The sequence below is a fragment of the Cardiocondyla obscurior genome, linkage group LG09 (genome assembly GCF_019399895.1).
Source record: "Cardiocondyla obscurior isolate alpha-2009 linkage group LG09, Cobs3.1, whole genome shotgun sequence".
In the NCBI taxonomy this organism is placed as follows: Eukaryota; Metazoa; Arthropoda; class Insecta; order Hymenoptera; family Formicidae; genus Cardiocondyla; species Cardiocondyla obscurior.
In genome coordinates this window covers 6,402,395-6,427,517 of record NC_091872.1, presented here as the reverse complement: position 1 = coordinate 6,427,517, position 25,123 = coordinate 6,402,395, and the positions used below count along the sequence as shown (strand labels likewise).

The 25,123-nt window shown below is 40.7% G+C and overlaps 4 protein-coding genes across 5 annotated transcripts in view; 2 read left to right on the top strand and 2 right to left on the bottom strand.

Moving 5' to 3' along the window:
* Positions 1 to 25,123, bottom strand: part of LOC139105448 (coiled-coil domain-containing protein 124) — a 54,435-nt gene that overhangs the window by 23,767 nt on the left and 5,545 nt on the right. The gene's annotated exons all lie outside the window — the stretch shown is intronic.
* On the top strand, positions 32 to 20,942 carry LOC139105427 (pleckstrin homology-like domain family B member 1). 2 transcript variants are annotated; one of them, XM_070661507.1, is made up of 13 exons: positions 32 to 259; positions 7,154 to 7,294; positions 9,895 to 10,068; positions 10,307 to 11,447; positions 11,675 to 12,596; positions 12,920 to 13,293; positions 13,372 to 13,522; positions 13,689 to 13,914; positions 14,001 to 14,166; positions 16,402 to 16,531; positions 18,637 to 18,837; positions 19,028 to 19,285; positions 19,371 to 20,942. In XM_070661507.1, the coding sequence occupies exons 2-13, from the start codon at positions 7,156 to 7,158 to the stop codon at positions 19,557 to 19,559; spliced, it is 4,071 nt and encodes a 1,356-aa protein (XP_070517608.1). In that variant the 5' UTR covers positions 32 to 259; positions 7,154 to 7,155; the 3' UTR covers positions 19,560 to 20,942. The 2 variants fall into 2 exon arrangements, with proteins under 2 accessions (XP_070517608.1, XP_070517607.1); XM_070661506.1 differs by lacking the exon at positions 32 to 259 and having other exon boundaries at positions 6,929 to 7,294.
* On the top strand, positions 21,373 to 23,360 carry LOC139105447 (ADP-ribose pyrophosphatase, mitochondrial). Its single transcript, XM_070661557.1, has 2 exons — positions 21,373 to 21,598; positions 21,800 to 23,360. The coding sequence occupies exons 1-2, from the start codon at positions 21,373 to 21,375 to the stop codon at positions 22,432 to 22,434; spliced, it is 861 nt and encodes a 286-aa protein (XP_070517658.1). The 3' UTR covers positions 22,435 to 23,360.
* On the bottom strand, positions 22,480 to 24,849 carry LOC139105442 (uncharacterized). The gene is made up of 4 exons (XM_070661549.1): positions 24,475 to 24,849; positions 24,105 to 24,371; positions 23,814 to 24,029; positions 22,480 to 23,616 (listed from the first exon to the last, which is right to left on the bottom strand). Exons 1-4 carry the CDS (start codon positions 24,730 to 24,732, stop codon positions 23,197 to 23,199), a joined length of 1,161 nt encoding a protein of 386 aa, XP_070517650.1. The 5' UTR covers positions 24,733 to 24,849; the 3' UTR covers positions 22,480 to 23,196.

Sequence of the window (25,123 nt, the reverse complement as noted above, 5' to 3'; positions counted from 1 at the left end):
AGGGGGGGAGGGAGGGGAAAACAGAAAAGAACTCCCTTTCCCGGAGCAAAGGGAGGCACGTAGATCTCGCGAGTGCACCTGGTTCGCGCGCAGAAAATATGAGTGTTCGCGAGCGCCGATCTGGAGTTCACCTGGCATCATTCACGAGCGCCTGGCGGACGCGCTAAAAAATCTGAGTGCCACCTCTCCGGAAATCGGAGGGGCCCTCGCCGATCTAGTCGAGTTGGAATTCGTGGCTGGACCCTGTCAGACCGCGACGGTGAGTCCTACGACTAATTCCCTTCCCATCTTGCAGCGTGGGCCCCGTAGGAGCGATCGGGATCGTAAAAGACCGTAAATCAAAGCAAAAGAAAGAGACCTGAGCGTATGGGAGTATAGACTAGTGGATGTTTTAAAAGAAACGGCTGGGTCTTTGTTGGAACGTGGACGCTACCTGGATAACTTTTAAGAAGAAAAAATATAAAAATATTAAATTAATTAAATACAGTTTTAGGCGATAATACAAATGTATTAATTTATAAAAAATTGTTTCGCGAGAAAGTTGATTTTATAGTTACGTGGACGAGGTATTGGTATCCGCAGAAATTTAATTAAACGTCGACATACATAAGAATTCCAAGTTTACAACTTTTGTACGCTCATATCGAACACCCTGGGCAGTTACGGAAACAGAAAGTTTCTCGCGCGCCGTTAGTCTATTACAATGTACGCTCCGTTTCTCGTTGCACATGACATCACGTCTTGAATAAAAAATTTCTGATTGTTGGATAGGCCAAGGACGCGTTTGTCCGGTCAGCGGCATCGTTAGACGCGACTTTTCTTGTTCAGCCGACTTGTTTAACTTAATCTATTCAATTGACTCGAATAAGTTTTCGGTGATTACTTCTAGTTCGCGTGCCTCTTGCTGGCGAGGTCTGTGAAAACCAAGGGGATAAGTCCGCGGGAGATATTTGCATTCCGTTCTCGCGAACGCTCGCATTCTGATCGACACTGACACGCTGAGCCGGACATACCGTGAAATAGAATACCCTCTTATGTTCCCGTGCACGGAATGCACGCGCCGAAGCGCAGGAAACTAAATCGGATTTTCATTGAGAGCGTCCCGAGACTGTCCTGTCTTTGACGTAGGAATTCTTTCGTCGCTGTTCGAAATCATCAACGGAGCGGATCTGATTTTTTTTTTTCTCGGGCGATTATGATCGATTTATCTGCCGCTTCGAATTTATAAGACGGACGATTATGTTACTTTGAGATACGCGCGTAATAAACGAAAAATAAGACCGACGGGACAGTAAGTGCAGCGTGACGGCGCGATGATGGCAACGACCTGGAGAGCTCTGTGCAATCCAGTCACGATTCACGGTGGAGGTCGTGACCTTGCCGATATGCAGGATACAACGATACGAGGGATATGGAGAACGGAATACGGACGGGATAGTCCTGCAGTCGTCGAGAATCTCGTTTATGTCGAGTTAGTCCCGTAAACGATTAAATTAAATGATTATGAGAAAATGGGAGGGTCGGTTCATCGATAATAAAATCTGCACCGAGACGTTTGAAGAAGCAAGTATATAACGAGAATTTATAAATTGATCCTCAATTCCTTTTTTTTTTTTTTTTTAGAGTGAACGTTTAATTTTACGAGATGAAAATCTATCTTTAAGGGAATAATTGTAGAACGAATTTTACCGTTAGAAATAAAAAAAGAAAAACTCGCTCCGCAAATGGATCATGAATGTAGGAACTGGATCGATCTGGCGAACCGTTCTCGCCCATTGTAACACCCCATGGAATTGTTCGTTGCGGAACAGCTGCCCGTCCCTCGTGCCAAACCAATGTTTTCAACAACGAGAGATTCGCGAGACGGTCCGCGGATCTCCCTTTCCGCAGAATTTTCCATATGGGACGAAAAAGTCTCGGTTACGAAAGCATCGAATCCATTTTATTAGAATTTTATTATAATCTTAGAAACCGATAATAAATATCCTGCAACCGGGTGTCCGAGAAGTATTCCGCGTTTCACAGCGCGCGGAATGCGGTGAGATAAAAGAAATATATGCCGTAAGCGATCGGTCGTGTTTTCAGTTTAAAGCGGCGCCGAGCGTTGTGCAAATACGCCAAAGTCCTCTTGACATCGTCGTCCGATTCGCCGAGGCTAGTAGAACTCGCTAAAAACGGGCCACCCAACAATTTAACGTCATTTATCTCTATTGGCTGTATACGGGCCGTTACGTCATGCCGATTTCTCCCGCCCTTCGTTGCGGCCTCTCGTTCTCGGCCGCGGCTACGAATTTTTCGGTTTTCGGTCTTCGCGGGAATTTAATTTTTTTTTTTTTTTTTTCTAATTAACATGTTTTCGACGCGATGGAACCACGCGCGACCGAGAAATACGATTGAAAACAGATTGATAACGTAACCGATGTGGCGAGCGTTACGAATACCGGCTCGGGAAACCAGTTATACTTGGTTAAACACGCCTTTGCCATTTTTCAAAAAGTTCGTAACGCCAGCGAATCAACCTTGAGAACTAAAGACCTCCTAAACATATGACTCAATACATTATATTCTCTCGACTTTTTCACGCGGCAGTGTCGGCGGTGATATTCAACAGCGCGGACTGCTACTTCGAGCATCGCGACGAGGCGGCGATTTAGTACCTTCGATTCCAATATTCCAGCCGATTTAATACGTATCGTTTAAATCCGAAAGGCGCGGCGCTAATCGGTCGTCGATTATAAACCGTGCAACGCGAGCCGGATCCTATATATCTACCCACGTAAATCTTGTTTGGAAACGAGTGGGAATTTCGTTTGGGCGGAAAGTGAAAAACTAGCCTACGGCGTGGTCTTCGCGATCCGCGTACTCGCGATACAATTCTTTTTTTTTTTTAAGAAGAATGTAATTTGAGAAAATTCCAAATCAAATTATTGAAACCGAAAGGATGTAAATTCTTGGGAGAATTATGGCGCCGGCGAATAGAACGGAGAAATGAACACGATAGATACTTGTTACGCTAGCGAGAGTTAATTAAATCGTCAAGGTGAAGTAAAAAGGTGGGCACGCGATAATTACTACATATTAAATTTTTCATTGCCGTTTCGTTGGCAACAAAGAAGAAAAACCGCCGTCGATAAACGATCTCGCGCATCTATAAGTTCTGGTGTCGCTGATGACGCAGCTCGGGCGAGAGGCTGCCTAAAGGGTCCGCATACGAGAGATGTAATAAAAAAAAAAAAAAAAAAATGAAGCTGAAGAAGCAGACGGAGAGAAAGATGCGGTTGCCAGGCAGATGTCGCCGGCAGACGAGCGAAACTGGTGATTCGTGAAACGATCGTCACGCGATAGCTATGATGTTACACGTGTGCGTACACGCATCTCTCCTCGTTTGGCTACATCACCGTTTCCGACGAAGCTCCCTCTTCTCGGCCTAGATCACTTTCCCTGAAATCGCTAATCGTACGACGGTGGACGTCCTGGACTCTACATCGCGAGCTCAATTGCTTCGAATTCAGACAATTGCCCGTGCCTCTATATCGATACAACGGCTAACGAGCTAACAGGCGAGCTGTCTTCGTCAACGGCAGACTCGACAGTTCGATCCTTATCGGGTGACGGCCGATTGCGTCCCTCAAGACGCACTTCGGTCGGCCATCCGCCATAGAGTTCGGCTGGCTTGATATCTCAGTCTTTGCTCACCTAATCGAGTACCGTACAATTTTTTGGGACCTATCGCCGTATAATGTGTAACGTCGTTTATGAAACCGAGTCTTTCATACCGTGACAAAATTGCATGAGAACGCCTTGCGCACGTAGCTCGCACATATGCGAGTCGGATGCGCGGCGGATGTTCTATATGCGGCAGAACGGAACGGAACGGAGCAAACAGAACCGGACGCAGAGCGCTTACAGTCGGTACCTGACACAAGCCCGCTTCTTCCTGCTAAAACGGTTTCTGTAAATAAACCAGCATCCGTCGAAGCTCCAAGCTCAAAAGCAAGGGAGCGTAATCCCTTCGCGCCGTTTCTTTCAATTCGAATTTCGTAATAGACTTATCAATCGTTTCGCGTTTTAAAGTCAATAAGACGGAGATCCGTGCTCGACTGCGAGGGGAGAGACCGCCGGGCCTATTTGTCGGAAATAACGATGATTACATTTTTAACTTGTTTTGACGTGACACCGTACTGCCAATCTCCACGGAATTCTTCTGCGATAGCGAGGAGTAAGTATATTTCAAGCGGGTATCAAGTTGGTCCACCCGTCTCGCGAGCGATATGAGATAAAGCTCGTATCTCTGTAGGCGTCGCGAATGGCGGGGCATCTTCGTAAATCATTCCGTGTGTAGCGCGACTGACGTCATCGGTAAACGTTTATACTGACGCGTTAACTGTCGCTAATGGAGAGCGAACCGTTGACCCATTGAGACCAGGTCTCGCCGAAAAAGTATGCCGGTGAACCAACTTACATCCCCCGCGTTTTCCCATCGCGAGCAACTATAATCTAATCTGAAATTAAGATATCTAGGTGCAATTTGCACGAGAGGCGTGACTACATATTTTTTTTTTCTCTTTTTTTTTTTCTTTTTATCAAAACTACGTTATCTCTGCGCGCTATCGTCTCGCGTGCGCGGACAAACATTTGCGTTCGCCATTTGCCTGCCGTGTCTTGCTCTCCTTCGTATATCTTTCTATCTTTCGTCGCGCGGAATCTTCGCTGCCAGCGAAATAAAGAAAGAATATTTTTGATTCGGAATACTGACGCGTAGAAAAAAAAAAAATGATTACCGTCGAGAAACGAAAGAGAAGCGTCCAAGGCCGCGAATGCCAACTGTATTTGCGAACGTTAATTTGTTGTCAGAACCTGGCGACCATATATAGCTGCAAATTCGCGAGGAATTTTGTTCCCATTTATTTTCGATTTTCCCAGGTTTATCCTCGCGAACGTTGCTCGAGACTCGTGATGCTTGGTGCATTTTCAACCTTTTCCATACATTTGTACATTTTTACCGAGTCGCGTTCACCTGCGCGCGGGCAGGTGTCTACGGTATTAAAATTAAAATGGAGTCACGCGAGAGCGGACTTGCAAGGGCGACAACACCTGGTACTTTCGATACCTTGGCTGATTTTAATTAGTAACATAAGGAATTTGTAATTACATTTAACGATAGTGCCCTTTTTTTTTTTTTTAAATTGTAGCGTTTCCTTTGTGCCGTAAGTGTTTTAAAATTATAGCGAATCAAGCGTGCGTCATTGATTCAATGCGCTCCATTCGCGTGCGCGCGCGTTATTTATTATCGGGTATCTTATCAAATACCGCGCTCTGGTATTCCGACCACGAGAGCACGAATATCGATCCAGCCACGATTTCCAAGAGCGTTTAGCTCGCGCGTCCGGACGACGAGATTGAGCTGCGCAATAAGCCGATGACCCGCCAGATTTCCGACGTTGACCTATCAGCGTTAGACCCCCGGTTAACGCTCGCAAGGGAATCGACGATGTCGCGATACTCGCCGTACACGCAGAACCCGAAGATAATGATAAGACCGTCTCATAAAGATCCTAGCTTCGAGCTAAGAAATCCAACGAGACCCCGACGTCTTAATCGTTGGCTTTAAATTACTCGCCGATGAAATCCGAGGAGGTGTAATTTAAGCACATTGTGGGTGCAGTGCACGACGCAGTGCTGTATGGTACCGCGAGATGGTTGTCGTTTAAACGTTGAATCGCGAGAGTAAAGCGTTAAAAATGTTCACACGCTGCAAATATTTAAATAACTATGTAATAATAAAATTGATTTAATAAAAAAAAAAGAAAAAAGAAATTATTTTTTTACTAATTAAATAAATTAAAATTAAATTAAATCTTTCTTTGCTATTTTAAGAGTGACGTAAAAATATAAAAATTATTTTCTATATAGACGTTTAAAGATGGATTTCAAACCACCTTCGACGATTGTTATTTTCATTTCTAATAGTTCCCAAGAATAAATTATGTTATCGTTAGATACATTATATTATTCTACTCTCATTATTATATTATATTATACGCTGTTGTTCTATCCTCCACACGTTTTCACCGCATAACCAACTTGATATAGAAATTGCAAATGGAATATATTACTTCCTCGTGGCCAGACGCGTTAGCAAAGTTCAACGGGCCGGCCTAACGTAATGCGCTTAATTAAAGTTGTTTCAACTCGTTAAGATCCTTCACATGAGATGAACAACCCTTTAAACGTGGCATGCAAGTACAACGTCAATTGCAACGATAAGCTTTTAGCTGACTGCAACTTCCTATTTTTTTTTCTTTTTTTCCCAACATCTTAATATAAAATAAAATGAAAAATAAGAACTTATTAATAAACGATTGATAGAAAATTTGTCTCAGTATACAGACGCGATACACGCCATAAATCTCCGCAAAAGACGCAGTAGGTCGCAAAAAGGTTAAGAACCCCTGGCGTAGACTAAGTTTATGACGGGGCGAGGGGACAAGGGAGGAGAGAGAAAAAAAAAAAGAAGGGAGAAAAATCCTTTCCCGTCTCGGAAAGACCGGTTTTTCGTCCCCGGGTTTTTTCTTTTTTGGACAACCCTCTCCATTCTTATACGCCAATATGAAGCCTCGGCTTGCAGAACTCATCCGAATCGATCTCTCTCGCGAAACGATAGCCATAATCTCCGACGAGGTCGTTCGTTGCAGCTAATAATAAGGATCGATAAACCGTCTTCCCGCTAGGTGGTATATGTCCGGCATCGGCCGGCGTAATTTTAATGGTGTCCCCCGGTGGGCATGCAAATTCTCCCAGTCGCCACCGCCTATTTTCGACGATCCCCGGAGAATTGCGTTTTGTTTCGCGAAAGTTCCCGACATCGCGATATACTCGACGTTAGATTAAAAAAAAAAATAAAATAAAATAAAATAATATAATATAATACAATATAAAATAAAATATCCCTTTTCTCTTTTTTTAATATACATAAAATTGCGTTTCTAAATCGTTAATATACTAAGGCAATTGATTGCGCGTCTATAACGAGACATGAGATCTCGTTTGCGCGAGAACCGATGGAGTTGCATTGTTACGTCTCCCGTCACCGGTCTCTCCGCATCACCTGCCAATTTATCGCACGTTTATTACGAATGCTTTTGTGTTGCAGACATGGCGAGCATCGCGGCCGCCGGTCTCGAGGTGCACGAGGCGGGCCGGGCGTTACGCGTGCAAACGGAAACGCCGCATCTCGTCTCCATGGGAAGCGGCCGACTGTCGACGGCCGTGACTTTGCATCCTCTACCCGAAGGTTAGATACAATTGCGATTTCCAAGACTTCACTTTAGACTTTACTTCTTCCCCTCGTACAACAAGTAATTCCCTCACGCGAGCCAATTACTTCATCTTATTAATAAACGCGAGTCGTTTATCGTATTTAATTTTCGAAACACTTTCATCAGCGACTCGTTTCATTCGATTTTATTTAAAGAAAGAGAAAAAAAATTATCTCGGCTTGATTATTTTTATTGCGCGAAATTTTCCTATTGCTCGCGGGAAACGAACGAAATTCAGTAGAGATAGTAGCGGCAGATAAAACACATCGCTACGTAATCAGTGATTCATTCGGCTTTTTAATCCCAAGGCTCAAACATCATTGTCCAAACTGATAAAGTTTTTACGGCGCCGTCAGGAATTTGCAGGTAGAATCGTTACTTCTAACAGTAAGTGGCACAGCTTGAGAAAGAAAAATCACGCGGTAAATCTTTTCTCTTATTATTGTAAGAAACGTGTAGGTACCGGGAGGGATCGCCGATAAACACTTTTATATCACGACGCGATATTTTAAACATGTGTTTATCGACGAGAAATAACTGATAACGCCTCAATCACGGAAATATCTACGATAGAGTATCCGAGAGCGCGCCGTAATATTTGCGATTGCACAAGCTGGGTTTTCAGTTTTTACACGCGCCGACGTATAAATGCACACAAAGGTCGTTATCTCAACGAGCAAGTCTATTTTAAGAAAGCAACGAGCCCTACTTTTTTTTGATTTTGTAAAGAAAAAAAGAAAAAAAAAAAAAATAAATGAAAGAAAAAGAAAAAAATAAAATAAAATAACCGGTGACCCATAAAAACTAAAATAATATCGCGAATCGTAAAGCACGGTTCGCGCCAAGCAGATTAAATAAACGTAGGCTAAGACTAACATTGTAATGGAGTTCAGCTACTACCGAGACCCGGAACTTGAAAGAAAACTAGAACTCCAAGATTACAGTCGATGTACATAATTTTGGCAGTTTGTGTGCTGCTTACCGTGTATTTTCGTATATTTCAGAGTTCCCTTAAATATAGCCGGCGCGTCACACATTCGTGCGTGAAATAATGACGTTTCGGATCAAAGTTAGCGTTGCTCGAAATAATTTTTAAAACTTACCGAACAAAGTCCTTGGGGCTTGGAGTTTGTACAAAACGAATGGGGAATAAATGAATAAACGATCGGGTGGAGAATAGAGAGCGGAAAACAATGCGGAGCGTACGGTATAGATTCGACGTGAATAAAGCTACCTCTGGAGCGGATGCGTGTACCTGTGTAACAGCTGTACGAAGATAGGACGTGTAGGATGAAACTGATTGACAGGAAGTTATCTTCCGTTCGCTATGACGACCGAGTAACGCAACTCCGTAAGCGAATACGGAGCTGTCTTATAAAACCGTGAGCCCAGCGAGTCCAAAAACAACAGAATAAAACGAAAGCGGAGGAAACGAAACGACTAACTAAATTATTTATTTAGTTGAAAATTCGGCAAGTCTTTAGGAAGGTAGAACGTTAGCTCGTCGCTTAATTCGTTATTATTCAAGAGTTAATTAAATGGCTGGTCTTGATATATAAAATTAAGACGACGAAAAACAAGTTCACTTCGCGGTTCAAATTATGCGTCTAGGTATTGTCGGGATACTTATATATTCCCCGCGACGCGCGCCGTACCCGACGCATTTCCAAAAAGACCGAAAATGCAACGAGAGAGTGCACGACCGCGCTTAAACTAAATATAACTGCAGTCCTTCGTAGAATGCACCACGATTTACCCGCGTCGCGTGGAACGGAGCGCGCGCTTAGAATTATTTTACGGAAATCAAGTGCCTCGCTGCTTGCCGATTTTTGCCGATATTCGATTATTTACACGCCCGTTAAAAACGCTCCCGTCCGCTCTTTGTACGGATTCGCAGCTGCTGCGTTTCTTGGATTGTTCAAGAGAATTAACACAGTTGTCGCTAAGTGTAAACGCACGATAAACCTCCCGTGCGCTTGTACCGAACTGTATTTCTACCTCGAGAATATTTCGCTTTAATTTCGTTTCTCCGTATAGGTCCGGCGAATCGAAGTTTCTTTTTAAATCTGGCAGAGAATACATCCGGTCGTCCTCGTCGGGACTCTGCCAGGTCGTTGACATTCTCGGAAGGCTCGAATTAATATTGTAAACTCCGAGCTCCGCGCGCGCCCTTCGTAATCGGAGCTTCCGTGAAACGGTTCCGCGGTTAAACTCGAGAAATCCGATTATATCGACGTCAAAATAAATGTATCTCGTATCACGTGGGGAAATGCGTTACTAAGTCCGCAAGAATTTCGATCGGAATGCATATGCGGTCGCCCGGTTTCCATTCAACTGCAAGATACGCGCAAGCGATATTCGTCACGCTTCCTGATTTTCTTCACGTCGGTCTTTTTTTTCTTTTTTGTTATTATTATGTTTTTTTTTATTTTTATCTCGCGCGTCTTCTTTTTCTCAGATGCGAATAACTTTGGTCGTTGCCAAATTTAAAGCAAAAAATAAAAGCAAAAATATATTTTAAGTATTCTTTGACTCATCCGAGAAATAAATTTAATCTTTTTCGTTTGTCACACAGGTAGGATCACGCTTGGATCGAACCGAGATGCAGATATTTTGATAGCCGGTACCGGCGTCGAGCCCATTCATTGCGCTATCGAGAACCATAATGGCGTGGTTACTTTGTATCCCATAAACGGCAATACATTTGTCGATGGCGTGCCGATAAATTCACCGGTGAGACTCGCGCAAGGTAAGAGACCTTGACCTAAATACCAACGACCATGACCAATGCGCAGACGTCCTTAAAAGACAGTATCTTAACAAGAAGCAGGTCTATCCCGAGAAAAATGATACTTCAATCACAAACTAATATATTGACGCTAGTGCAATGTTATTAGATTAAAAAAAAAAAAAAGAAATTAAATTGACATTTTCTTGTTTAGTTAAAATTTCAATTGTCGATAAAAAGAAATTTATAAATGTTTCAGGATGTATGCTGTCGATAGGTCGATCAAATTACATGCGCTTTAATCATCCAGCGGAGGCTAAACACCTACGAACTGTCTTTCCTCACTCGAGAATCTCAATGGCGCCAATAAGTTTCGCTCTCCCCGAGCAGGCGCAGGAGAATCATCACCTAGAGCGAAAGCCGCCGGTCGCACCGCGAAAGTCACCCAGGAATTCCTGCTCCGACGACGAGATGGGATTTCTAAGTAAGCTGACTAAGTTCGAAATGCTGTCGAAGCAAAGTAGAACCAACTGCGTGTCGCCGAAGGTTTTTCCCGCCGGTGCTCTCACGACGAATGTGCCGGCGGACCAGATCCTCGGCCACTCGAGATCGTCGAGCTTGGTGTCGCTAACGAAATCACCGGTGAACGGTTACACTGTGAACGGTAACGTCGACGAAGTTTGCCAGCGATCGGACTCGCGTATCGGTACGCCGACACGATCGAACGCGGTCACTTTGCCGTGCCAAAATCAAAATCAGATTAGAATGTACACGGCGGAAACGTACCTGAAAGCGTGCAAGCCGTACCACGAGAACGGCAACCGAAACGCGCGGTCGCCCCCAAGTATCGTCGCTGCTCGGAGTGACGACCTGATGTCACGAAGTATGACCTGCGAGAGCTCAAACGAATTCGACCACCTCGTCGACAGGAGTTTCGACATGAGCCAAAGTCTAATCGTGACGAAAACGACCACCACGGAATTCCTGCAGCTGGAAAAGTACGGATCGAATCCGAATATCGGCAACGCTAGCGCCGGAATTTCGAGGCCGTCCGCCGCTCAGGAGTTCGGCTCGAATTCGAACGTTAAGCGGATTCTGCCGCCGAGTCCGGCGTTTAATCGAAATCCAAAATATAGCGAGCAAAAGAGAGTTTATACCAAGGTTAAGAGTCCCACCCCGAGTGTCGGCAGCACGTGCTCCCTTGAGGAATTGCGAGAGAGGCAAGCCGACGCGGAGAACAAACGCAGGGAGGCGGAGACCAAGCGGAAACAGGCGCAGGAAGAAAGGTTGCGGGAGCAAGAGGTCGAGAGGCAAGAGAAAATGAGACTCGAGGAGATCTTGGCGATGTGCGCCGAATACGAAAGACAAAGCACCGTCGAAAAACCGAGGCAGCCCAATCGGTAACTATTTCATTAAAATTTAATTTAATTTAATTTTTCCCCTTTTAATGTCATTTATTTTTAATAATTTTTCTACATTATTTGTCTATCTTACTTTTTGAAATAGAAAATAAAATAGAAAAACAAAAAAAAAATTGTAGACCTGTATTTAATAACTGTACGTTAAACATAGAAATATTTCTTTCGAGTCGTATATTCAAAAAGAAAATGTAAAATACGTTTTGCAGGATTATAACAAACGGATCTCTTCCGCGTGACAAGAGACCCGGCTACGCTTCCTTCGACAGTCCGAAAAGCCCCTCGAAGAACCAGCCGCATTTTTCTTTCGACGTCGTCAAGCAACCCACCTGGGGCACCTCTTCGTACGAGAACGTATCTGTGCAAAGCTCCAAAGTTACCTTTCAAAACGGCAATCCGCTGCATAATCGTAAGGATCAATCCGCTCAGGTTGAAAATTATTCGTGTGACGGTTCCGCGGACTTGAAGAATCTGGATACGTCCACCCCGAATAATGGCCAGCCGGCGAAATACTCTAACATACCTAGCACGAATGGTAACACGTATTTCTCAGACTCGATTCCTGACAGCGGCAACTACGAAAACGTTATCGTCACCGGTAACAAGAAAAAGGGCAGCGGTCACGCAGAAACGGGAAATTGCATCGAGCCCGATGGCGATAGTAAACGCTCGCAGCCGACGTACGGAACGATTCGACTAAACGGGACGAATATCGAGCCGCAAGCGACGCAAAACGGGAACGCCAGCATTTACGAAAACGTCGTGTTATCGCCAACGCGGAACAATCATTCCATGCGGAAAAAGAACAGCCAGCTGTCGAACTCGTGTGAGATGATAGAGAACAAGCTTGCCATATCGAACGACGATCTCCTCGAGGCGATCGAGCAGTTGTCTATGCTATCCAAGTCTAAAGATATTTGTGTGACCCCGAAGCGAAACAACTCTGAAAAAGATAACGCCAAGTCCAACGAAGCGAAAGCCGATAAAGAGCGGAAGCAGCTGGAGGAAGAAGACAGGAAGAAGTACGTAGAATTTTTGCAGAACGAAAAGTTACACGTTCTCAGCAACATGGACGCTTTGAAGAGGAGCGTCGCCGAAATTGAAATTCAAGAAGAAGAAATTAGTAGAGAGGTAAACGTCTTTCTCTCTTTCTCTCTCTCTTTCTCTTTTTCATTCGTTGAAACAGGCTTTATAGTTTTTCTCAGTCTAATTTCAATTACGCGTACATCGTGTATTAAATCAGTTGTTCATTTGTTCTCTTTCTCTTTCTGGGCATGTGGAAAACTAAGACCAATTGTAAGTATTCGATATCAGATAACAAGATAGTCTTATCGAGAGAATAAAAATAATTTAAACGAAATTAATTACTTTACCGATGGTTATATATTGTTTTCAAGTTGAATTTACAAAGCTGATTATTTGAAAGTAAAAAAATTTAATACGTTGTTTGACAGCTCGAGTTGGAGAAGGCACTTTTGTCCGCGGAATACGAGTCGGAATCTCTGAAGCTCACGCAAGATGAGGGAGAGAGAATTAAGGTGCAAATGCGGATAAACGAACTGGAGAGAGAAATGACGGAGGATAACGCGACGCATTCGAACTTGCAAGCTGAGGCGAAGCAGCGTGTTCAAAAGGCGCAGCACGCTTGCGTCCGGCTGGATGAACAGCTGGCTAACTGTATGAACGAAATTATGCAACAAGAGATCGTCGACCAGCTAGCGGCGCAACAAGATATCTTGGAGAGCGAAAGGAAAGCTTTTGAGGACTTGGAGTTTCATCATCTTGAAGAAGAAGCGAGCAAACTGGCCACGAGAGAAGAACTGCAAAGGTATGCGCAATCGACATAGTACGTTTACTTTTCTTAAGAAGTGTATGTCACATAGATTTTTTTTTCTTCTTCTTGTAGATATTTGACCGACCTTACGAGCAAAATCGAAGGCAGAAAATTGCAATTGGCTCACTTAGAAGCACAGCGGTCTGAGGCAAAGAGCACGGCGACCAAAGAAGCCAGGAGTCTCGAGAGACAGAAGCTGGGACACTTGAAGCGATTAGAGGAAGTTAGTAACACGAATATTAAAAAAAAAAAAAAGTTAGACCACCATAAATTTAATTTATTAATTTGTCTGCAATATAAAAGAAAGAATTTTAACGATTTAAACATGTACACGTCTGTATTTTAGCAGAATAACGTAATTAATTAATTAATGATTGCAATTACGACAGGCACGAAATCGAGTGCGAGAGATAAACGAGGAGCTCGGTTACCTGGCTCAAAATTCTCCCGAGTATTCCGAAGAAAAGCGATCACCGAGCAGAGAAGATTTCGACAGAATCTCTAGAGTGACCAACGACTCTCCTATTGTGAATAATCAGGGCAGCTTAGGCCGAAAAACAATCGAGTCGCTGAAAGAAATCGAGAGAAATCGGCAGCTTCATCTGGCTAAGCAGGGTGCGATTTATTTCTATATCTATCGAGTTTCACGGTAATTTAAAGTAGGCAAACAAACGGAAATAAAGATGTTGGAATTTGTTCAGGGAGTCAAGTGATCTCGGAGGAGAGACGCAGAGTCGAAGAATTAAAGAGACGAGTGCAGGACGAAGTCCGTTCGCAGTGGGAAGAAAGAAAAATGAATTGCGCGTCCTTCAATAGCGTGGAATCTGGCGAGGAGTCTTCTAGTTATTCAACTGGACCAACGGAAAGGTAAGCTTAACGAAGACGGTCCGTTCTTTTTTTTTTTAATTCTTTTTTTTATTTCGCGTAATTAAAAAAAATAAGTCACGATTTAAAAGCGTTATATTATACGCTTAATCTTTTTATAAATAAGTAATGATAAAATTTAGAAGGTTTTTTTTATTTCCATCGCAATAATATTTAAATGCATCCTAAATATTTATATAGTGCACGAATTGTATTGCTTTACGAAAGCAGATATTTATAATTAAAATCAGTACGTACGAACGTCTTTAATTATGCTATTTGCATTACGGTATGTGTGTAATACGAGATGAGTACATCATCGCGCAGTATCGTAGTTAATCGCAACGACCTTTCTGTCGTTGATTGAAGCTTATTACGAAAGCTTGCTCATCGCTTCCATCGTTGTGTACGTCACAGTTACAGTAGCCCGAGTGCACTTTTTAAATTTAATAAAAAAATGAAAGAAAATGAAAGCAATATGTATAAATGGGTAAAAACTTGAGAGTATCTCCACCACTTTTTTGGATTTCAATTTTTCTTTTTTTTTCTCTCTTTTCAATTACAATGTAAAAAAAAAAAAAAATGTATAAAATATGTCTCAAGAAAAATGAATTTTGTATAATTTTTATTCAGAAGATTACGGTGGCTTTGTCTTCGCGTTATTAGTACCGTCAATTAGTATTATTGTCAGTATCCAAGTTACTGTTAAGAGCAATTACTAATTGCGTGCGAGGGTCGCATATTGTGTTAGTTTGATCGGCACTCGGCACCGAGTCTTCGCTCTCTCGTGGCACAAAGTAGGCGGGACGTGTTATCGTGCGATACGATATCTACGTGTAGCTGTACGTCTTCTCGCGGCTCGACTCGCGTCAACGCGTCGTGCACGGAGGATCGAACGCAAGATGCGGAAACGTTCGGCGCGCTGTAACCCGATAAATATAAAATACGTAGGCAACGAAAAGGAATAAAAATGTGCATCGTGGGGTAACCGTCGTCGGCAATGCTTCAAAATGAATCCGAGAGAAATGGGCGAGGTGCTGTTGAACGAGGCTAGAGTTACGGGATGCAACCTTATCACTTTCCTTACTAGTAATCGTTGTTACCTCTGCACCAAAGATTGGATCTGCGATAACTGTTATCGTCCTCTGGAAACTCACGCCCGTGACATTCGTCAACGTTATTTGTAAGTTATTAATTTCTTTTGAGAAATCCATTTCTGTATCTTTTTTTTTTTTTTTTATCGTGAAATCGGACGGAAAACTCACGGGGATAATTTGTGATCTTTGATAAGTCATTTAACGAGAATATAAATTTTAAAAAGACATATTTGAATGAAATCTTACGCGACGAAATTGTACGCAGGGTATAGTTTCGAAAGTAGAATCGTCGTGAAACGAGTTAAATAATTTAAAATTATGACGGCATACGTGCGTCATGCAGTTGCAGCACGCAACGCACACGCCGTACGAGGCTTTGTTCGCCCCGAAGTCGTTGAATGAAAAAATGGTGGAGATAAAGTAGTGGAAACGATTGTTAGAATCAGAGGTCAGTTATCGGGAACGAGGGAGCGGAGAAGTGTTTCTAGTTGACCAAGGCCGAGGTTGGTACGGCCAACCGAGATCAGGAATGTTCGGGTGTCGTTCGCGCTGCATTTAACATTGTCGAAGAATTAAATGCTATGCCGGTGGTATCGTCGAACCGGTCTACCGAGTCACTTTGTACTTGTTAGGTTTTAATAATACCTGCCTTTCGCCGTGGTCGTCCACGAGCCTCGTCTCAGTCTTGCGACGCTCGGTAGCTAGGACTCCGAAAACTTTGTTGATGCGCGCCGCGTTTCTTCTACGAGGCCGTTAAAGACGCCGAATAAAATTTCTGACATTCAGTGTTACGACTTCGGTTAATAATAGCGCCTGCTAAATGTGTCTGCGCGTAGCTTCATATAAAATATAAATTAAGTGCAAATGATCGGGTGGCATCGAAGGAACTACGACACATTTTGATAAGAGAAAAAAAAAAAAATTATCGAGTGGATTGTACATAATTTCTTACATTTATATTTAGAGTGCATTTAAATATTAATTTAGAAAATTAACGTATTATTAAAATTTTGCTAGTAAGTCGAAAATTCAAAAGATAATTACAGAACGTGAATTTTTGACGATATAATTGAATTATTTTGACTAATCAGCCAATTGTCAAGATTTATGTGATTGTAATTAATTAATGTGAATGTTTCAGTGGTAGCGGAAGTACCGATGGTGCGGAAGGTGGGAACAGTGAAAAATTATCCCCCAGCAAGCTATCGGAGCTTACCTCACCTAGTCCAGGACCGTCGACTAACTCTTACAATTTACTTCAAAATGATAACGTGAGTGGGCAAAAAAAATTACAAGAGCGCACCTTACCCTGAATTAATATTCGAGTTTATTTAGTAATACACTGAGGCACTGCAGCAAATATTTATGGAATGTCGAATGTATACAATTTCTTTCCCAGAAACTATTTCAATGCACGTTCAGCTCTAAAAATATTCTATCGTTCAATCAAATTCTACTGAACGATGCACACAGGCGCGCATTACTGTAAGACGTTACGACGAGCAAGTGAGCCTATCTTTTCAGTCTATTTCTGCCCGTGCGCAAATTTTATCGCACACCTGTTCAAAGAAACGTCTCGCCCGACGAGTTCGTTCTTCCAAAATTTTTCAGTGTTCGCGCGAGCGGGATTCCTTCTGCCTCGAACCGAAACTTCTGTTACTAATTTATTTACCGCGCAAACTATATAATTTATTTTTTCCTCTTTATACGCGAGGGAACAACTTTATATGCATTTCTAACAACCTTCAGTTCTTGGGTACGTTTTGAAAAAGTTACGTTATAAGAAAAACAACCGTATTACCGTTTCCGAGCAATTGCGGGCGAATACTACTCGCAGAAAATAATTCATGGAAAATATGAATCAACGGGCGTACTCGAAAGCAATGCGGTTGATGTTTAAAATGTTTAGAAAATAAGTTGATTCATCGGGAACGACGCGCGAAAACAAACTCTTCGTAATAAATGCACCATATATTACCTGCGTTGAACGTGCATAACGAGTGATCCTTTATTTTTTTCTCTCTTTCTCTCTCTCTCGTATAGCGTTCGCGTTTTCGCGAAAATGTTTGGACAGTTGATAGAGATCGTCTTTAAAAGTAGACTTTCGCGAACGCGTATTTGTTCCCGCCGGAAATCCGCAGTTTGGCCCGGTATTCCGTCCACGCGTCGGAAACGTATATGTTTTTCAACACTGACGTTTCGCAAGTAAGTCCATTTGCATTCTGGAGCAAATGTTTTCGTCATTGCGCACGTGTTTTTTTTCCCCCCTGTTGTGGCACGTGCGTTTCAAGTCCGAATGTACCGCGGATTGAATGGCATTCGGTTAGTGGTTAGTGCCTCGATAAACGCGCTTTCATTAAGCCCATTAACTCAGCAGGGAATAAAAATTTTCACGAGCCTAATAAACGTGCAGACGTACTTGTTATAATTTTAAGTTATATTCCTTCGCGTCGAGGCTTCATCTCGCGTTGCTCCTTGAATTTCTACGGCCTCACTTAGCATCGCGTTAAGCTGAAGTGAAATGTCCGCGATAAATTAGTATTTGTGATGAGTCACTTCGCGTTTGCCAACGAGCTGACGGAATTTCTCATCATCTTACCCGAGCCACTCGACGCTAAGAGCAAATTATTTGGACAAACTCGAAACGTTAATATTATGTAATAATTAACGTTGGCTCGTTGTTTTATAATACAGTGGTAATATTTTCGATAATACGTTAATTCATCCGTTCGGCCTTTCAAATTTTATAAACCGTTTCCGATCGATCTTCACGCTTTCGATTATAAATTTCACGTTGGCGCGAATAATTCGTTTACTTATTGTTTATTTTAGTGCTCCAGTCATTTGATACGTTTCACGTGGCGTGGTGTTTTATGAATGAATAGTAATAATAAAATTGTTACGCACGCGAGAAAATTTCGCTCGCGGCATCTGGCAAATGAGTGGGAGTCCGGAGTTTACGGCGGGAATTATACATTGCTGGACCATTGAATCGCCAGCGTCAGTCTTTCTCCGTCGTCTCTTCGATTCGGTGTAAACGAAATATCTCGGCGCGGTTGTCATCGATTTTTCGTGACGCTAGATAAACTTATCGAGCTGCGCGCAACGCGATGTCGCTTATGTGGATAAACTACGTAAAAGGCAAAACGAAAAAGCGACACGTTAGACGGAAACATGAAATTATCAAACACGTACGCGATTTTGATATTAAGATTATTATTTAATTTAATTTAATGTTGCTGCAACGGATATTTTATTAATAATTTTTTTTCCCTCCCTGTTTTGGTTTGTTATTGAAAAATGCAGTGAAAATCTTCAAGATGATATTTAAAATTGATTAGAAACGAAATAACGAGAATTGATGAATTATTTTCAGATGAGAGACGACAGGAGAGCATCAATGGAAGCTGAGAGGCTCAGTAATAACAGCGGCGGTGGTGGTGGCGGTGGTGGTGGTGGTAGTGGTGGTGGAATTATTGACGGAAATGGAAGTCGCCCCCTATCTCAGACATCTAGCGAGATGGACACCCTTGGACCACTACAGCCTGTCAAGCATCGTGAAAAGGCAAAACTTCAGGTAACGTTCGAAAATTAATTAACTATCTGCGTAAAAAAAATCCCAACGATCGACCACTGAAAGAGACGAACAATTGCCTCGACTGAAAACTTTCGCCTCGAAGAAATTTCCTTTTATTTCAACCGTCTTTTCAACGTCCCGATTTCATTCCACTCGACGTTGACGAATCGGAATTCGATAAATTTCACAGAGGCCACTCACGAGGTATCTCCCGATCAAATCGGAGTCCCTGGATCTGAGGCATCATATAGAAACTGCCGGGCACCAGTTACCTCTGATTTACGATGTTACGGTCGACACGACAAGCTGCAGTGGTTATTTATCGAAGATGAGCAAGAAGTTTCATCACTGGAACAAGCGTTGGTTCGTTTTCGATCGCAGACGGAAGACGTTGTCTTACTACAGCGATAACACGTCTAGAAAGGCACGCGGAGTAATCTACTTCCAGGTAAACGTCATCTCTACACCGGCGAAAACCTTGTCATTAAGAATTTCGACTAATTGTCTATTAATTCGGCTTCGGTGTGTTACAGTCGATCGAAGAAGTCTACGTGGACCACATGAACACCGTCCGATCGCCACAACCGTCCCTCACCTTCATCGTCAAGACCACATCCAGGCTTTATCATCTCATGGCACCTAGCCCGGAAGCTATGCGCGTTTGGGTGGACGTTGTGTTTACCGGGGCTGAGGGATATCACGAGTTCGACCACGGCGTTTGATCCATAGTTATTTATAAAACAAATTTCCATGAACGAGGATCGAGTTTTCTAACTTGGCGTAACACGGGAGCATAGTAACATCAAGTTTTCAACAATTATAACGAGATTATTTCATAAGGAATTTTGCCTTAAAAAATTCAGAGTACCACTTAATTAAAAAGCCCAAATAAATAACGCAATCAAAATGTGAGGTTTAGAATTAGAAATGTTACATTTATTTTTCTAAATGTTTTCTGGAAATGTGTGCTTTTATTATTTTTACGTTAAAATAGAAAATTTCTCCGCATTAGGTAATATAATAATCTTATCAGAAAACATTTCCATGTATCTTTACGAGGGATGGACATGATAATGTCGAATAGCAGAAGCGCGAGGATTGAGCTGTTAAAAAAAAGAAAAAAAAAAACGGCAGCTAAACGTAGAATTATAAAAATGTATAAACTATTTATATAACAAAAATAAGAGATACTTTAATTGGATATTATCAATTTAAAGGTTTAAATATAATTGCCTAAACTTTACACAATTTTATTAATGCGATGATCACTTCAAACTACTTTCTGTAGTTTCGTTAGTACTTTCGATCAATCTTTTTCGCGAATGTTATATATTTATCTGCCATAGTGAAAGAACTTGGTAAGAAAATTACAAATATCTAATTACGTTTACTTTAATTTAGAAAATAATTCAAGATTGATTTCACAGAATAAAGTTTTCCGGCATCTATTTTGCAAAAAAAAAAAAAAAAGTATTAAATCTGGTAAATGCAAGCGACGAAAATTTATTTCAATTGTTGCAGTATTTGAAGTGTTACTTAATTAAAAATAAATCTCGACATAATCGATACATTTTACAAATTATCGAGTACTTCGACTGAAAATACAGGAGACTTGTAAATTGTAAAAACAAATATACACAGAACGTATATTTTTTATAAAAATTAATTAATATAAACTGATAGAAAAATGTTAACAAAAATTTCAGAAGTTTTTATCAGAGGAAAATGTTTTATATATATATACATATACATATTTTATATGACTATGTGCATCAAGAACACAAATTTTATTTTCAACGTTCTCTTAATATCACTTCAAGCACTGAACTATTTTAAAGGAATGGGCATTAATGTCACGCGCAAGTATTATTCATTACCATTCAAACTAATTGTAAATGAACTTTTACCAACCTAAATAAATAAGTGTTGCTAGGGTCTGTTAAATTTTATATATACTTCTAATCTAGTCTTCCAGCGTATAAACACAAAAAGATTTGTGAAAAGTTGAATAATTAAATTAATTATAATAAAGGAAAACCTTTTACTAAAATTTGTTTACGTTCAAAAATTAAAAAAAAAGATAAATAAATAAATAAAGAAACCAACATTTGTACATATAACGTAATTGTATTGTTACTTCAATGCGTGGAATTCACATTTTGATATCATGCCATACGTATGCCAAGGATTACATGGGATAAGACTTCTTACTATTTTATAAAAGGTCTGTACGTATTAAACCGAGACTTATTTTACGTAATAAGAGTATTATAGCAAAATTAATATCACATTTTTATTTTAATAACGTCGCACATATTTAATTTACAAGATTATGTAAAAGATGTAATATCAACAATCAAATAAAACAATGCTATAAATCAAAAATCATTAATTAAATTAATCTGAAACCAAGAGAGAAATATTTTAACTATAAACGTGGTCTGTGGATCGTCAATTACGTCACTGTGAGGTAACCAAGCATCAAGAGTTATGTTATCGTCACGTTGGTTTTTCTATCTTAGAAGTAACAGTTAAATGAATATCAGATGCACGAGAATGCTTCATCAGAAGTGTCGACAGGGCCTGTATCCGTCCAGTAACATAATGAGATTTGCAGTGTTAGAGGAAAAAGTACCGTGGACAGTGGACTACCCCGAATATAAACCGGTCGCATATACCGCTCCCGTTGTCAAGGGTAAACCTTGGGCCGATTTAGAAATCAACGAGTGCACCTTTAAACCGAAATGGAACACGGTGGATGGTAATTTTTCTTTCCCCTCGTTTAAGCTAGTAAATTTATTAAATTCGAAATAAGTAATTGTTGGAAATAAAAAAATAAAAAAAACGAAACAAACGATGGTCACGTTTCTTAGGTTAATATAAACGTATGTGGGCTGAAGTGAAATTGCGCGTGCTAAGTAGAATATTATCGCGTCTGTAGTCGAAATGTGATTCTTGGCAGATAAGGTGAATCGCAAGAGCTTTACGGGCGACTACGTCGTGAACGTGGACGGCTACCCTTTGAATCCTGTAGGACGAACCGGCGTCGCCGGCCGAGGACTTCTTGGACGATGGGGACCGAATCACGCTGCAGATCCTATTGTCACACGATGGAAACGCGATAACGTAGGAATTGTTATCGTAAACGAGCACACGAGAAAGCCTGTACTGCAGTTTGTCGCAATTCAGAGACGAGATTCCGGGGAGTGGGCTATACCTGGTGGTATGGTTGATTTAAACGAAGCTATTTCTACGACCTTAATGAGAGAGTTCATGGAGGAGGCGCTTAACTTTTTGGAAATGAACGACGCCGACAGAAAGACCCTTCAAGATTCTATAAAAGAATTTTTTACGAAAGGCGATGAAGTTTATAAAGGATACGTGGACGATCCACGAAATACGGATAACGCTTGGATGGAGACGGTGGCTAAAAATTTTCACGATGAAGAAAACGACGTAGTCGGGAAGCTCGCGTTAAAGGCCGGAGACGATGCGCGAAACGTAAGGTGGATGGACATAAATAAAGAAATTAATTTATATGCTAACCACAGTGAATTTATAAAAAAAACTGTGCTACGACGTAACGCACATTGGTGAAGCCGGTATAATATTAACAAAAAGAATTGAAAAAAAGAAACTACATTAATTATAGAAAATATTTTTTTGTATCATATACAACGCTATATGTACTGTATATCCATACACAGACTTTTTGCACTGCGCGAAGCACAAATGCAAATCATTAAACATTATTTGTTTATGACTACGCTAAAAAAAGTCTTAAATCTAAAATACATTTCATGGATAACATTGACGAGATTGTTTTCCATATAAAGAGCCGAAAAATCATCGAATAAAAAACGCCGAAAATTGATCATTATCAGAAATATAATTCTTGTTCGTATTCGAATTCGAAAACTTATGACGTATGGCACTCAATTTTCGAATTTTAAATGTCTAGTTGTGGTGTTATATATCTTTCATAATTATTTGATGGTTAATCATAACAGTTAGACATAACAGTCACGTCTAAATTTAAACTTTCGTATTAAATAAACTACAAAATCACTTATTAAAAAATCACAAATGATGATGTATCATATAACTACATGTAACGATATAAAAGAAAATAAAGAATCTCAAGCACGAAACGAAAAATGATGCATCTATAACAAAAATTTAAATAATGCAATATATTACAATTTGAGCATCGACATTGCATGCTTATGAATATAACATGGATTTATGAAAAATAATACACGTACGAAAAATAACGCGATATTTATACAAAATACGATAGGAAATTGTTCATATCACTGTATCTGATTTCGTTTATCTTACAAAATAAAAATACTACTTTTAGTATGGCACGCGACACTCACTAGCAGTTATCATCATAGGTGCTGAACTAGGCTCTTTCAGGCCAAGAAATTCTAAAACCTGACTACATTTTGGGATTACGTTAAATGTGCCTCCAAAATTTGAATATAATATTAAATCGCTCAATTTAACAGACGTATCACTTTTTTCATTCTTTTCGAAATTTGGATTTAATTTCATTGCGGAAGGAATATTTTTTTGTGACTGAATATGAGCTTTTTCTAAATCGAGTGCATGCTGCGCCTGTACTTGACCTAATCTTGCTGCTTTGATAAAACATTTGCGCGCAATATCAATATCAACCGATAAACCGCCTTTCCCTTGGGCGTGGAAAACTCCCAAATTATACAACGCATCGGCATGGTCGTGAGCAGCGGCATCATTGTAACATTTTGCAGCCTAAAGAAAAATTATAATTTAATATATATTTGTTTGCAAGTGTCCCTCTTAATTTTTTAATTATTCGTATTATTTAATCTCACATGAATGTTTCGAATATTTCTGTACAAGAATCAGAAAAAAATATTTACGACCAAAGAAAATATTTGAAAGCTGTACCTCACATTTCTAAATATGTTTTAGATATTAGATTGTACCTTTGTAAGATCTGCCAAAGTTCCAATGCCTTTTTCATAACACAAACCTAAATTAAACATGCTTCCAGGAGATGATAATTTAGCACCTTCAGAAAAGTGTGTTAAAGCATCTTTGTAACGTTTTTCTTCTAAAGCTTGAATACCATAACGAAGTTCGTACTCTCCTATCACCACTTTATGGGTATTTGTAAAATTATCAGCAGCTTTTTTGAATGCCTGAGGATATAGAAAATCTATGAAAGTACAACTATTTCTTTGGAAATTTAATGCCTGCAAAAAAGCATTTTTTACCTCGTTAATAGTGATAGGACCGAATTGTTTTTTTGCAGCCTGTTGAGAGTCTGAATCCTGCAGATTAGATTTTTCATTGCTAGTGCCAGCACAATTAGTGATAGGCAGGATTTTTTTCGGTTGTACATTTAATAATTGTATAAGTATGAACGAAACTCCAAAGTGACCATGCAACTTATTTCTCAAATTCTCGTTGCTATCAAGAAGAACTCTTTTGTGGAGACAAAGAGTTTGGCACACAACCCATCCAGCTGCCAGGACACTAGACTAATAAATATAAATCACAAATTAACGACAGACATTTTCCAATGTAGCAAGCGAATGTTGCATAACATTACACAACAGATTCTGTTTTGAAAAGTGTATTTACCCAGCCGACAGCCTCTGACCAACTATGCCTAGTATTCCAATCATAACCATGTCTTTTGTCTTTAGCGCCAGCATTTTTAGCCGATCCGCAAAAACCGTTGTAGGTGATAAGCACCGGTGGAAGAAATTTCTCTTGGCATGCCAGGCTTGTTTTAACTTCGTTATTTTTATTATCTTGCGACGATTGTGAGTAAACATTCGTGCGACAAACACGTCGCTCCAACGTTTCTCGGATTCCACGAACTACGACTTTCCACATTTTTATCTCTTCTCGTTTCTTTTATATTTATGTATATACTCAAAATACTTATGGAAATAATTACTATTATAAAATTAAGGCAAGGAAACTACCGTGGAGTTACATCTACGCTACATTGAAAGTGACTGCACCGATGACCGAGGCTCTGCATAAATCGTGTAACGTGTAAATCGTGCACAACTTTCAAGAAAGTGGAGTAGCAGTGGCATTCATTGCCAATAGATATAGAGTCGGTATCACGTGGTGATTATCCAGTCGTTGCAAACGGAATACGAGAGGAAAGATAACGATTGGTCTGCATAATCGCAGAAAGAGATAATAGTAAAGCAAGGTTTAACGTGAGTGAGTTGGCACACATGAAAGTATCTACTAGCCAATCACATGTAACACC